General features: G+C 48.6%; 1 protein-coding gene across 9 annotated transcripts in view; it reads right to left on the minus strand.

The window, feature by feature from the left end:
• The window catches only part of CHD3 (chromodomain helicase DNA binding protein 3), a 60503-nt gene that overhangs the window by 15729 nt on the left and 31426 nt on the right, over nt 1-13348 (minus strand). For all 9 annotated transcript variants that reach the window (XM_083410001.1, XM_083410004.1, XM_083410002.1 and 6 more), the window contains exons 11-22: nt 12382-12593; nt 11290-11421; nt 11040-11139; nt 10619-10810; nt 8389-8589; nt 7947-8084; nt 7678-7799; nt 4692-4865; nt 4039-4180; nt 3679-3810; nt 2714-2831; nt 1164-1288 (exon numbers count right to left, since the gene is read on the minus strand). In XM_083410001.1, coding sequence (XP_083266127.1) covers nt 1164-1288; nt 2714-2831; nt 3679-3810; nt 4039-4180; nt 4692-4865; nt 7678-7799; nt 7947-8084; nt 8389-8589; nt 10619-10810; nt 11040-11139; nt 11290-11421; nt 12382-12593 — 1788 coding nt within the window. The remainder of the gene's footprint in view (nt 1-1163; nt 1289-2713; nt 2832-3678; nt 3811-4038; nt 4181-4691; nt 4866-7677; nt 7800-7946; nt 8085-8388; nt 8590-10618; nt 10811-11039; nt 11140-11289; nt 11422-12381; nt 12594-13348) is intronic.

Here is a 13348-nt window from a genome sequence, read left to right on the forward strand (position 1 = left end):
CCCAAACCATGAGAAGGCAGGGAAGGGAGGAAACGCAGAGAAAGGGGAATAGAGAGAATTAACCCAAACACCCTGTACATGAAAGAGGCCTGTTGGAAAACTCATTGCTCCACATTTGCCATCAGATTTTCTTCCCTTTTCTTCACTCTGTGAGCACATAGGTCTGTAACTGTGGGCCAGCTTGGTAGAAGCCATAGCTTGGGCTCCCCAATGCACCCGGCCACAGCCCCCCTTTGCTGAGGGATTGCTCTGTGTCTGCATGAGGGAGGGGAGGGTCACCTCTACATCTCACACTCCAGGAAACACAGACCCCAAAACAAAAAATGTTTGGAGGATTCGTCAGATGAGTAAGAACCATCATCACTTGGCAAATACCATGCTAAGGTTTAATTATCCACTCTGTTCCAAGGGCTCCGGGTGAACTGGAATACAGGCCTCTCTCATGCTGTTATCTCAAAATGCCTAATTTAGTACCTGAATAAAGTAGATGAAAACTACTTTCCTTGCATTTGCTGATTTTGCATTATTCATTCCATTTGTCCATGCCTTGGGTGGGAGTGCTGAAATTAGCCTCACTCTAGCCTAGAAATTTTAGCAGGCGTTGCTGGTACATGATCAAGCTTATCTTTGTGGCCAGAAAATAGCTTTGACTAAAAATTATCTCTGTGTTAATGAAAAGTAAGCTTCTTGGGATGCTGAGGATTTTGCTTGCATAGTTGGATTGTGGGAATGTCTATAACCCGTTGACGCTGGTTGGCTAATGGGTGAAAAAGGGATGATAGATAAAATCAGCCATTGGTCTGATCCAGAAAGTTTTATTATTATTATTATTTACTTCATAAAATTAATATGTTGATTGTAAAAAACAACAACCACACCCTCAAAGTGGTTCTTATGTGCAACCTCCGGTGGATCTACAGAATTATTATTATTTTTATATCCCACCTTTTCCCCTGATGTTTTAGATGCTTAGAAACATCTAGAAACATAGAAAAAAGCAATTATAAAAATAAACATAGCATATACACATACACAGTGTATATATAGTTTATTAAAACATGCAGAGCATTACAATAAAAACATCACAGCACCAGCCACCTCCTTAAAAGCAGAAGTCCATAAGGGGGAAGGGGGGGCGTGATCAGGGGAGCAGAAGCGCCTACCTGAATATCATTGTGAGGGTTCCAGTCTGAATCAAAGATGATCACCGTGTCTGCTGTGGCCAAGTTGATGCCCAAACCACCTGCCCGCGTGGAGAGCAGGAAGCAGAACTGCTGAGCTCCCGGGGCTGAAAAAGAATGAAGACCTCAGTGAGTGAATCAGGAGGTAAGATATATGAACTGGACTCAAAATTCAGAACACAAAGTTGAACTCAGAAGTCGGGCTTAGGTATTTCATGCTTGGGAGCAGATTCCCAAGTATATCATGTCACCACTCCAGAGTAAAAATTATGGCTGCCTGCTCCAAGCTATGCAAAAACACCATGCTTAACCTTCAAGTTACAAGAGATTCCAACGAAACATCAAGAATAACTTTCTGACAGTTAGAGCTGTTTGACAGTGGAATGTACTCCCTCGGGAGGTTGTGGACTCTCCATCCTTGGAGGTTTTTAAGCAGTGGTTGGATAGCCATCTGCCATGGATGCTTTAGTTTGGATTCCTTCATTGCAGGGGACCAGATGACCTTTGGGGGTCCCCTCCAATTCTATGATTCACCATGAATGTCCTTTCTGGTGTGGGGTAAACAAGGCATCCATTACTGAGGAGCTGGATCCTTCAGCTGCCCAGGAAAGGCAGAAAACATACAGCCAACTTTTGCAGTCTAGTCTGGATTAGCAGACTACATCCCTGTTCTGTCTCGTGACCAAGCAAGAGACAGCTGAAGAGGAGTTGCTGTTTCAGGATTTTTTGTTCCTTCTACTGGACATTCCCTATAGTGTTGCTCTGGCCTACTGGCACACCTACAACTCCTATCCTCTGACAAAGGCTGAAGTTTTGGATGCCGATTCTGGCACTGACTTCTCAACCATGACAAGACCGTTGCAACTGACCCTCACGCCCGGCTTGTAGGTTCCCCATCAGCAGCTGGCTGACCACTATGGGAGACAGGATCCTCAAATAGATATACCTTTGGTCTGATCTAGTGGGGTTCTTCTTGTGGCATGTATATGGATTCTTACAACCCATTCTAGTCCCTATCCAGAGAGAGCCTCAACCTGAAGGAGATCCTTGGCAGGCTCCTTTCTATAGACAATTGAGGTCACGGTACTGTAATGATATATAAAGGCCAAGCCCCACCTTCCACCCTCACACATCAGGCTCACAACCTTCACAGGTAAAGGTAAAGTGACCCCTGACCATTAGGTCCAGTCGTGGCTGACTCTGGGGTTGCGGCACTCATCTCGCTTTATTGGCCAAGGGAGCCGGCGTACAGCTTCCAGGTCATGTGGCCAGCATGACTAAGCCGCTTCTGGTGAACCAAAGCAGCACACGGAAATGCCGTTTACCTTCCCACCAGAGTGGTACCTATTTATCTACTTGCACTCTGATGTGCTTTTGAACTGCTAGGTTGGCAGGAGCAGGAACCAAGCAACGGGAGCTCACCCCGTCGTGGGGATTCGCACTGCCGACCATTCGGTCGGCAAGCCCTGGGCTCCGTGGTTTAGACCACAGCACCACACGCGTCCCTTTCATACTTCAACTTTCATACTTGCCGTTAAATCTATCAATTGCCTCTTGCCGCAGGGCCCCTGTAATGCCCCCATCAATCCGTTCATACTTGTACCCTTCATAGTCAAGGAAATCCTCAAGTAGGTCCAGCATTTTTGTCATCTGGAAAAGATACCCATAAATGAGACGAGAGATCTAGTACTTCTGGAAATTCTCAGTTGGGGAAACAGGGGGGGGGGGGGATGCAGAAACCACTAACACTGTGGAAAGCAAAATTGTTTGGGCTTACAAACATTCTCCACAATAAACAAGATCAAGAAAAAAGAAGAAATAATGCTAAAAATTCTCCTCCATAGCCCAAGAAACAACAGTAAACTTCTTCTTATTTCTATGCCTTTCTTTAGCCTAACAGAATTGAAATTGAGTTGTTCATATCTACTGTATACACAGAGACTGCAATTTCCTAATGCTGTATATTACTGTACAAAGTTACTGGAAACAATTTTGAGAGAGTACTGTACAGCTAAAATAACATTTTAAAACCCTGCCTTAAAGAGCAATATCCTAAAAGAGATAATAGTTCATTGGAGGGTTTTCTTTTTCTTTCCAATTTCCACTGTAAAAAAAAACAAGAGGGGGAAGGGAGGAAGACCTTAGAAAAATGAAGAAACCCCATTTTTACCTCTGGGCATTCATATTCCTAAATGAGATTGATAGTGCCTTCGCATTCATCAATAGCATTCTTGCTGTACACTGCATGCCTGCACTTGAGACTAATTTGTTCTTTACTGATCAGATGATGTCACAGAAAACAGTATCCCAACACCTCCATAACATTTAGGAAAAATTTATGTCATGAAATTACATTATTTGTATGCTGTAACCATAGGAGAAGAAACATACAAGAAGTTGTTCACATCTTTTTCTTCTCCATCCCATCCTCCTCAGCACTGTACACAGCCAGCATCCAGGTGCTCAAGGCCCCATATATCCCCCCAACCACTCTCACCTGGGAGAAGATGAGCACCCGGTGGCCCTGCTCTTTTAGCTTCCGCAACATCTTCTGCAACAGCATCAGTTTCCCAGAGGCCTTGATGAGAGCACCCCCTTCATAGGCACCGCTTGGCAACTTGGGGGATTCCTGCCAAGACAAAGCATAGCCGCTGCCATTCAAGCAGGTGGCTGGGTCTATTCCTTACTGCCAGGGGATTAGGCAAAGGCCAGAGGCTAACTGAGGAGGTGGGCCAGTTTGCCTGCCAAAGGCAACCTATCCCTGGCTCCACAACATGAGAACACTCCTTCCAGCTGGAGAGAGCTGCCCTGGCCCTGAACAGGCCCCTGCCAGCCAGCTGGGCAATGCAAGACATACCATCGCAGCAACAGGGAAGAGGTAGGGGTGGTTGCAGCATTTCTTCAGGTCCATCATTATGTTGAGCAAGGACACCTGGTTACCGCCACCACGGGAGTTCAAAGCTTCAAAGTTGCGGGTCAAGATATATTTATAGTATTTCCTGATTGGGCAGCGGGGGGGGGGGGGGAGAAGAATGGGAACAGCAGGAGGAGAAAAAGAGTAGCATGAGAGGGACTCTATGACCCCTCCACGTACAGAAGTATCTGCCAGATTTTTACCAAAAAGGGAGGGAAAGAAATACAGTACATTTCACATTCAACGAGTTGTCTTTTCCCATTCACCCACCCAGCAATCTGGAGGAAAGGAGACCAGAGTCTTGGGTTTTGGCATGCTTTGTTCTACTGCTCCCTCCCCAAGATGTAACTATTCTTGCAGAGAACCTAAGGACCTTGACTCTCCTCCATCCTGGCCAGACCAGCTCCCCCTCCCCCAAATTCTGTTTCACTGGGTCTCTCCTCCCTGATCCAAGAGCCATCACTGCCACTTGTAAATCCATACCACGATGCCCCCACCCCACTAGAGTCCAGGTCATATATCTGCCACCATCCTGGCACTTTGCATGGAAAGGACAGTCCCCCATACTGCCTCTCCTCCCCCAATCCTGCCCATACTTCTGCATGGGGCTGAGCTCCACCCGGACAATGAGCTCTGTCTTGGCCGGCATGTTCTTGAAGACGTCAGCCTTGAGACGGCGCAACATATGGGGTCCCAAGAGGTCATGGAGTTTTTTTATTTGGTCCTCCTTGGAGATGTCAGCAAACTCCTCCAGGAAGCCTTCCAGGTTGCTGTGGGAAAGAGACAGAAGCTGTTACGTGTACACCTCTGGGGATATTTCAGGCCAACAAAATGCTGCACACAAGCAAGGGAAAGGAAGGGATTTGGGGCTGGGGGAAGTATCTGAAGGAGGATCTGTCACAAAGATCCCCCAAGCCTAATGCTCAAATTAGGGCAGGTGAACGAAGGGAGGGCACCCTTAATGAAACAAATGCCCCATCCTTCAACTTCCCCCAGTTATAACCAAGTCATGCTCCTCCAGCTTCCTTAAAACAATGGCTTGCGGAGTGGGGTTAGGATCATAAAAAGTAAATTGGTTTTAAATTGCATTTTCTTTATTCACTTAAATTTTGTGACTCACCCTAAAATATTTTGTGATTGCAGACAGTATATAGAAGCATAGAAAACATAGGGAGCTGCCATATACAGTACTGCAGGGGTAGGCACCCTAAGGCCACGGGCCCCAAGCGGCCCACGAGGGTCATTTAACCGGCTCCCGAAACCGAGCCACCCGCTCAGTGAGTCCCCGCACGCTGTGCCAAAAATCGTGTCTGCGCAGACGCAGATGCCGGAAATCGTGTCTGCGCAGATGCAGACACTGGCCCACAGAGAGATATCCATTGGAGTGAACTGGCCCAGGTGAGCTAAATCTTGCCGACCCCTGCAGTACTGTCTACACTGGCTGGCAGCAGTGGCTCTCCAGGGTTTCAGACAGGGACGGCTTGCCCACATTTCCTGTGCCTAGAAAGCATGGGTCCAAGCAGTTTTCTGCTTGTCCTGTGCTTTCTCGGCATGGATCCAAGTGGTTTTGCCTTTACCTCACCACATTCCCCGGAAAAACCCATTCTTTAGCACTAAATCAAGACAAACAGCAACACAAAGTGGATTTTCTAGGGAGAAATTGGCTGGGCAAACAGAATTGAGGAACCAGGGAGATTTGGCTGACACCTTCATTATACACTTTTAGGCACCAAGTTCTTCTTCAGCAAGGCCTTGGGTCGATTTAACAACCTATACAACCCTAGAGTCTGTCAAGACTGGCCTGTACGGGCAGGGGTACCTTTACTCCTTTTAAATGTGTTTGTGGAAGGGGAGGGGGGTTATTGGTTGGGGTTTTCTGTTCTTGTTTTTGTCATGTATTTTGTGCTTTTATATTGCATTTTTAGCTTGCGAACCACCCTGAGATGTGCAGATGAAGGGTGGTATACAACTGCTCTCTAAGGCACGATAATAATTACCTGGGTGATAACTGAGTTAGACTGAGTTATTCATTGAGTTATATTCATAACTGAGTTATTCATTTTGGGTGACAGGTGGAAACCTGTCAAGGTTGCTGACTTGTAGCACAGTGGTACCTTGGTTTACGAACTTAATCCATTCCGGAAGTCTGTTCTTAAACTGAAACCGTTCTTAAACCGAGGCACACTTTCCTTAATGAGGCTTCCCGCCGCCAGTGCCCTTCCACCTTTCAAATTCCATTCTTAGACCAAGTAAAGGTCGCAAACTGGGACGCTACTTCCAGTTTTGCGGAGTTTGTAAACCAAACCGTTCATAAACAGGGCTGTTTCACAGGTACCACTGTATTAGGCTTTTAAAAATTATTTAAAGTTTTAAACTGTGCACTAATTTTTAAGGTTTTAATTTTGATGATAAGGCTCTTGTCCAGAAAAGTGACTAAATGTATTTTAAAATAAATAAATAAATAAAAGTGGATAATTGATGTAGTGTTAATGTGGTGTCAAATTTGAAGGCTGGGAAGGCAGGATCTTGAGTTGGTAGGTGGAAAGAAATAACAAATCCACAGACGTGAAGGGGAGGGAGCACTTAATGCTTTGTAGTTCCTTTGCAAGTCTCGGAGTAAAAGACACCACCAAACCAAATAAAAATATTTCCAGGCCTAAAGTCAATGAAAGAGGTAAGAAAGAAGCCGTCTCTTTTAGTTTCGCTAAGCCTTGGAGAGGCAAGAGCAGCTGAGGTTCCTCAGTTAACAAAGGGCAAAAATGTGAAAATGTAACATGGCCCTCTCCACCCGCCCTGGAAAGAGCTTGAAGCCTCTACAAGTCCAGCTTCCAGTGCTGATGGGAGGAGCCCGCCCCCAATCACTAGACATCTGTTTCAGACAAACGGAAATCCCTTGTGGCCACCAGAAGTCGCATTAAGTTTCACTTAGGAGTCATCAAGATGCCAGATTGCCAGCAGTGTGCATGTCTGGTCAGCAGAGGGAGCCATCCCTCCAGATATACATTTTCAGATGCCCAAATGCTCCTGTTTTATAGGTTTTCCAAACCGCTTTCTGTATAACATTCACACTAGAGCTGTGCTGTGAGGCAGATGGCCCACCACATTTTGGGATCAGCTGTTAGGCACTAGGTCTTACAAGGCTGGCATGAAGGACAACTAAGAAGTGGTTATCTAGAGATCTGCTATTCGCTTGTCCTTTCACATTCAGCCAAGTCTTTTTATGTCAACTGGCTCACCAGGCCCTCCTCATGCTTATGAAGGCTGAACTTATCCAAAGGCCTTCTGTGATTAGAGTGGAAGGACTCAGCCCCTCTGTTCTACCAAGTTCCAGCTGGGTGGAAGATTAGGTAGAAACTCCACCCTATGTTCAGGCTAGCTATGCACTGGATGAAAAGGTTACTGGTGGGTGCAAACTTGGAAAGGAGAGGGGAAACTGTGGACCGGGACCCCAGTCTGAAGGTAGATGACAAACAGGCCAGTGTGTCAATGACAGATAGGAGAGAAGTTAAGATTAAGCCCCTCCAGCTCTCTGATTAACAGGCCTCCACAGCAAAGGGGAAGGAAGCACAAACTTAGCCATACTTGAATCTCTCAGGAGTGAGGAAATTCAGCAGGTGGAACAGCTCCTCCAAGTTGTTTTGCAAAGGAGTCCCAGTGAGCAGCAGTTTGTGGTCGATCTTATAACCGTTTAACACCCTGAAGAACTGAAAGCAAGAGCAGTACAGGCATCAGAGCACCCTTCTTCCCTCCCTCCACCTTCCTACACCCTCACCCACCACAGATGAGTCCCAAATCCTGGCATTTATCCAGGACAAGCCAGCTCAGGCTTCCTTCCACACAGCTCTCCTCACCTTGGACTGGTTGTTTTTGAGTCGGTGAGCTTCATCCACAACAAGACAGGCCCACCGGATGGATGCCAAGGCAGCCTGGTCAATGGTGACAAGCTCATAGGAGGTAAGGAGGACGTGAAATTTCACCTGAGCTTCTCTCTGAAAACAAAAAGGAGAAATACAGAAGGTGGGAAAACGTATAGCCACCATCTGCTCCATGGCACCACTGAATGTGGTTCTCCTTGATGGGGGAAGAGTTTGGAGCTCTTGTGCAACTGAAAGGCAAGCTGGCAAGGCAGCATTGTGGGGCTTGGAAGCGAAGGGGTTAACAAGCTGCCTTCCGCCTCAAGGTTTGGTGGGGAGCAAAATTATATTGACCACAATCAATACGAGGCCCATGGGAATCTGCAGAGTCAGCACTGCTGTTGCTGTAAGGTGGGGGGAAACCCCCCGCTGCACTTGCCTTCATTTTAAAGGCCTTCTTTCCACCCTTCATGGCGTTGTCCTCAAAAGAAAACTCATTCTCACGGATGATGGAGCGGCTGTCTTTATCCCCTGTGTAGGTCACCACATAGAAATTGGGTGCCCACATCTGAAATTCTCGTTCCCAGTTGATGATGGTGGACAGCGGAGCACTGACCAGGAAAGGCCCTTTGGTGTGGCCCTGGGGGGGGGGGGAGAGGAAGAGCACGGAAATCACATGTGAACTAAAAGGAACTTTCCTGTCTGCAGCTCGGGAGGAGTCAAAAGAGGCCACCGGCAGCTCCCAGCCCTGACTCAGCCTGATGCAGCAATTCTCAGGCTCTTTGCTTTTGGCTCCCAGGGGCTCAGCTAGGCAAAGAGAAATCCATTCATAAAACGCTGGCTGCCAGAATGAGCAAGGTTCTCCTGTGGCTCTGCTGGGATCACTGACACGCAGCCAGTCACAGCAGCTGTTCATACAGAAGTAACAGCTGTTCACAGAAGGACCCTTTGCCTGGGGCTGATGCACTCCTCCCACCAGACGTTCATTCAGCACCAACAGTGTGCTAGGCGGTATACAGAACACGGAGACCTCATATGGTCAGTGCCCAAAAGACATACAATCGACATCACACAAGGCTGGCGATGGCTCCACACGTTATGAATGCAGTAGGAAGCACCAGCACAACACGGATGCTTCCAACATGGAACAGGTAATCAGGCAGATGTCACAGACAGATTTGCATGTATCTGGGAAATCTGGCCCCATCAGGTTTCCCAGATGCATTCACGCTCGTGTTCAGAGAAGCATATGCACATTGTGTGCTTCCCACGTCATCACCAACAAGGAAGCTGCCCTACAACAGAGATTAAATGTGCACCTTTTCTTTTGTGGAGGAGGGCTGCCTGCGGCCAGATATTTCTGTTATGGGGAAAAGAATCTAGGGCAATGTGGCAGGATCCGCCCCACTCATGGTGCGGGATCAGCAGCTGGAGCAGACAGCAACTCAGCTGCTGGCTTAAGCAAAGGGCTTTCCCTTGCCTCACCACCTTTCAGAAAAGCCTGCGGCTCACGTACTTCAGCAAGATGTCTTGGCAAAGCAGGCACTCATTGGGAGGCTGCCATGAGGAGGTCAAGACAGGAGGTGGTTGGGGCAGAGGAGGACAGCAGGGAGGGAGCACTTGAGGTCTAGCTCATGCTGACGGGTAGGATCCTGCAGAAACAGTTCAGCTCCAGAACACTCGCCCATGAGGAAACCCCAAAGGGGAGAAGCTTGGGAGAGCAGAGAGGCCAAACAACAAACAAGGCCCGTCTCCCTTCAGAAACCCTGAAGGGAAACCCCAAATAAAACGAGAGCTAAGGCGGAGGTTTTGAGGGAAGTAACAAGTGGCAGGAAACTTCCTTATGGCATCCAAAGCAGATTGGAGGAGAATAGTCTGTGGCTTCAATCTGGTTGGAGAACAGTGGAAGTGAATGGATGGGCCTGAGGTAGGAAGCAAAGAGAATCTCTTCCATTCCATCTCAGAGGGGGAGAGGGGCTAGGCAAACAGGGAATGGGGGCTCAGAAGGAGTATGGGGGCACTTTTAGTTGTTTTGAAAGGTGGAACTGGGTAAACAAAGACAACGTTGGCAAAAGCAACTTTATTGGCTTTCTTTCTTGGAAAGACGCAAGGGGTCTGGAGTAGGTGGGAGAGTTTCACTGGAAGGTTTACAGTCATACCTCGGGTTACAGACGCTTCAGGTTGTGTGATTTCGGGTTGCGCACCTCGCCGAACCCGGAAGTACTGGAACGGTTACTTCCGGGTTTCAGCACTTGCGCATGTGCAGAAGCACCAAATCACAACCCGCGCATGCGCAGACGCGTGGGTCGCAAACATGCCTCCCACACGGATCACATTCGCATCCCAAGTGTCCACTGTATAACCCATTTCCCCCCTCTGTCCCATGCATACCCTTGTTCTCCTTCCTCTACTTTTAGGACTGTGAGCTTTTAGGACAGGAAGCCAGCACTTTCTTTGTAACACTTGGGAAGGCGCATGATCAGAAAAGGAAGAGAACCAGTTCAGAAATCCTGGGTCACAGCATAAGGAAAGGGCCATGTAATGACACGTAAATGTTAGGTTTCCACAGGAGGCAGGGGCAGTGGCAGGGGGAAGGAGAGAGAGAGACTCACATACTTTGGATAATGGAAAAGAGAGCGAACATGCCCAGGCCACCACTCCTGGCTTACCTCCCTGTACAGCGAGTACAAGAAGACAATGGTCTGGATCGTCTTGCCGAGGCCCATCTCATCTGCCAGAATGGTGTCTGTGCTCTGGGCCCAGGAGAACCGCAGCCAGTTCAGGCCTTCCAGCTGATACATGTGCAGCGTGCCCCCTGTGGACGTGATGAAGCGTGGCTGGCTGTCATACTTCACCGTGGGCTGCAAGGATGTCCAGAGAGAGAAGCAGAGAGGTGAGAGCCATGCACACACACGGACAGAGGCTCGCTCCCTTCTGGACACCACCCCTGAAATGATCCCCATTTAATACGTCTTGGGCCCATCAGCTGCACAGAGCTTTCCTCTTTGTCAGGCTGCACTCCCTTCCCAGCCTAGTGCTGCAGCATCAAGGGTGAGTGGCTGCACTGCTAGCCACCACCCCAGAGCTTACATCGTTGGTGGGGGAGTTGGGCGGGTCCTCCGACGTCAGCTCCTTCTTCTTCTTCTTGTACTTCCTGGGCTGGGCAGGGTCTTCACCCATTATCAGCTCTCTAGAGAGTGAGGGGGGTGGAGAGAGAGGAAGGCCCCATTGTGTCTCACTCAGGAATCTCACGCATGGCCCATGGTGCATTGGGCCAGGCAGTTCAATCCTGCCCTGCTCAGTGCCTCCCTCCCCACTGCCACCCTCATAGTTTCCTCACCTGTGAAACCAATAGGCCTGCTTCTGGTACTCATAGTCGGGAATCGACATCTCATCCTCCTCCCACGTGGACTGGTCGTAGGAAAGGTCACGCCATTTCACCAGGTAGTGGTAGTTGCCCTTTTTGTCAATGCTGCACGCAGTAAATCCACGCCGCAAAGAGAAAAGAGAGAAAGAAGCAGAAAGAAAAGAAAACACACAAACTGGGTTTGCTTACTCTGTTTCACCAAAAGGCATCTGATGGGATTAAGTCAACAAAGGCCACCATGGCTAAGCCGGTGAATATCATGAAGATATGGAAATCTTTTAGAAGGATTCTCTTGGAGAAACGCACAAAGGTCACGTTCAAATCCATTTTATTCTTCAGAACCTTGAGGATTAAATATTCTTTAAAGAAAGGTGGGGTTCCCAGGAGTGGCCAGGCTGCCAACACCTATACCTCAATTACTCCCCGCTGGGTGACCCCACTAATGCCCACCGCAAAGTATCCAACACACGCCTAGGTCTCATCAGGACTAACAATGCACTGGCCGTGGGCTATGGTACAAGCGACTAAACCTTCCCGGGGCCAGGGGCCACATTCAAAACTGACCAATGTCCAAGGGCTGCATGCATGCACACCACACACACTCATGCACAAACCAAACACATGCATATGCTGGCACACACAGGCATATGCTGGCACACACCACACCAGGATGTATGCATGGCACTCATCCCCATTGCAGTGCTGGGCTGAGAGGAAAGGAGAGAGGTTCAAGCCAGCATTGTGACGGGGAAGAAAGCCCCACTGGTTGACCTTACAAAGGTTCCTCCTTCCTGTGCTGTGCTGTTGGCAGGAGGTCTTAATGCTCAGGAAACAGGAAGGAGTATGCATTCCTGTTTCCTGATCAGGAAGACCTTCCAGCAAGAGAGTTGCCTTTGCAGAGAAGAGGAGCTCAGTTTTGTCAATGCCTGTCGACCACCTGCAGTGGTTTAGTGGGCCAGATCTGGCCCGAGGGCTGCAGGTTCACCACCCTTGAGCCATGGCATCATTGTGACAGGGGATGAAGTATGCGAACACAAGTGTGCACACGCACACACACAAGCTGACCTATGGTTTATAACACGGTGGATGGTCATCCAGTCAGGCTTGATGCCATAGCGGTAGTATTTCTCCTCCATCTCGGCATAGAAAGGATCCTTGTTCTTCCTCTTCTCACTCTTCCCATCGTCATCACCAGAACCGTAGTCAAGCAGCGGGGGCTCATCCATGTCGTTCTTTCGTTGGTAATTCCTGTACATCACCAGGTGGAAAATCTCAAGCTGGGATTTGTGGGGGGGGAGGGGGCAGAGAAAGGGAAGAAAAAAGAAAGGTGAGAAACTGAGTAGACGTGAATTTGAATCAAATGCTGATACAGAAAACCCACTGCGACCGCACCCCTGATCAGTGGCCATCTAACCTCTGCCATGATGGGTCAAGAGAAACAGCACACATAGTTCTGATGAAGCCAGTGACATGCCTAAAGGAGGCTCACACACAGGGCACCCTGATGGTGGTGATCTCTATGCTCAGCATCCAGTCATTAGAAGTAGTTGGGACATAGAGTAGTTGGGACTTCTGCTTATCATTGGCATTGACAGACATGTGTTGTTGCTGCTGCTACTGCTCTCCCATTCTAATATACCACCTTTCAAACGGACATGGTTTTTGCACAAACAGGCTGGCACCTTTCCTGGCTGCCCGTGCCCAGAGAGCAACAACAGAACAACACTGCTGGAGCTGGAGTGCTGGGAGGTGCTGGGGAGAGGTGGCAGTCCTTGGGGGCAGAAGAGAGGGAATGAAGACGTTCACCCCAGCCCACGGTTGCGCTGACACTGATTTAAGTTTATGCCGAAGGACGAAGGCAGGGGAAAGACCAGAAGCAAGCTGCCCAAGGACTGAATGATCCTATGTGGAGCGGTTCAAATGCCTAGACACTCCAAGCTCTCCCTATGTGCTGTTGACAGAACTGTCACCCCACCATTAATTTCCAGTTTTGGGGTCCCACACTGTCTGACGAGGCATGGAGCTGCCTCAG

The sequence above is a fragment of the Podarcis tiliguerta genome, assembly GCF_965153285.1.
Source record: "Podarcis tiliguerta genome assembly, chromosome: 13".
Lineage (NCBI taxonomy): Eukaryota > Metazoa > Chordata > Lepidosauria > Squamata > Lacertidae > Podarcis > Podarcis tiliguerta.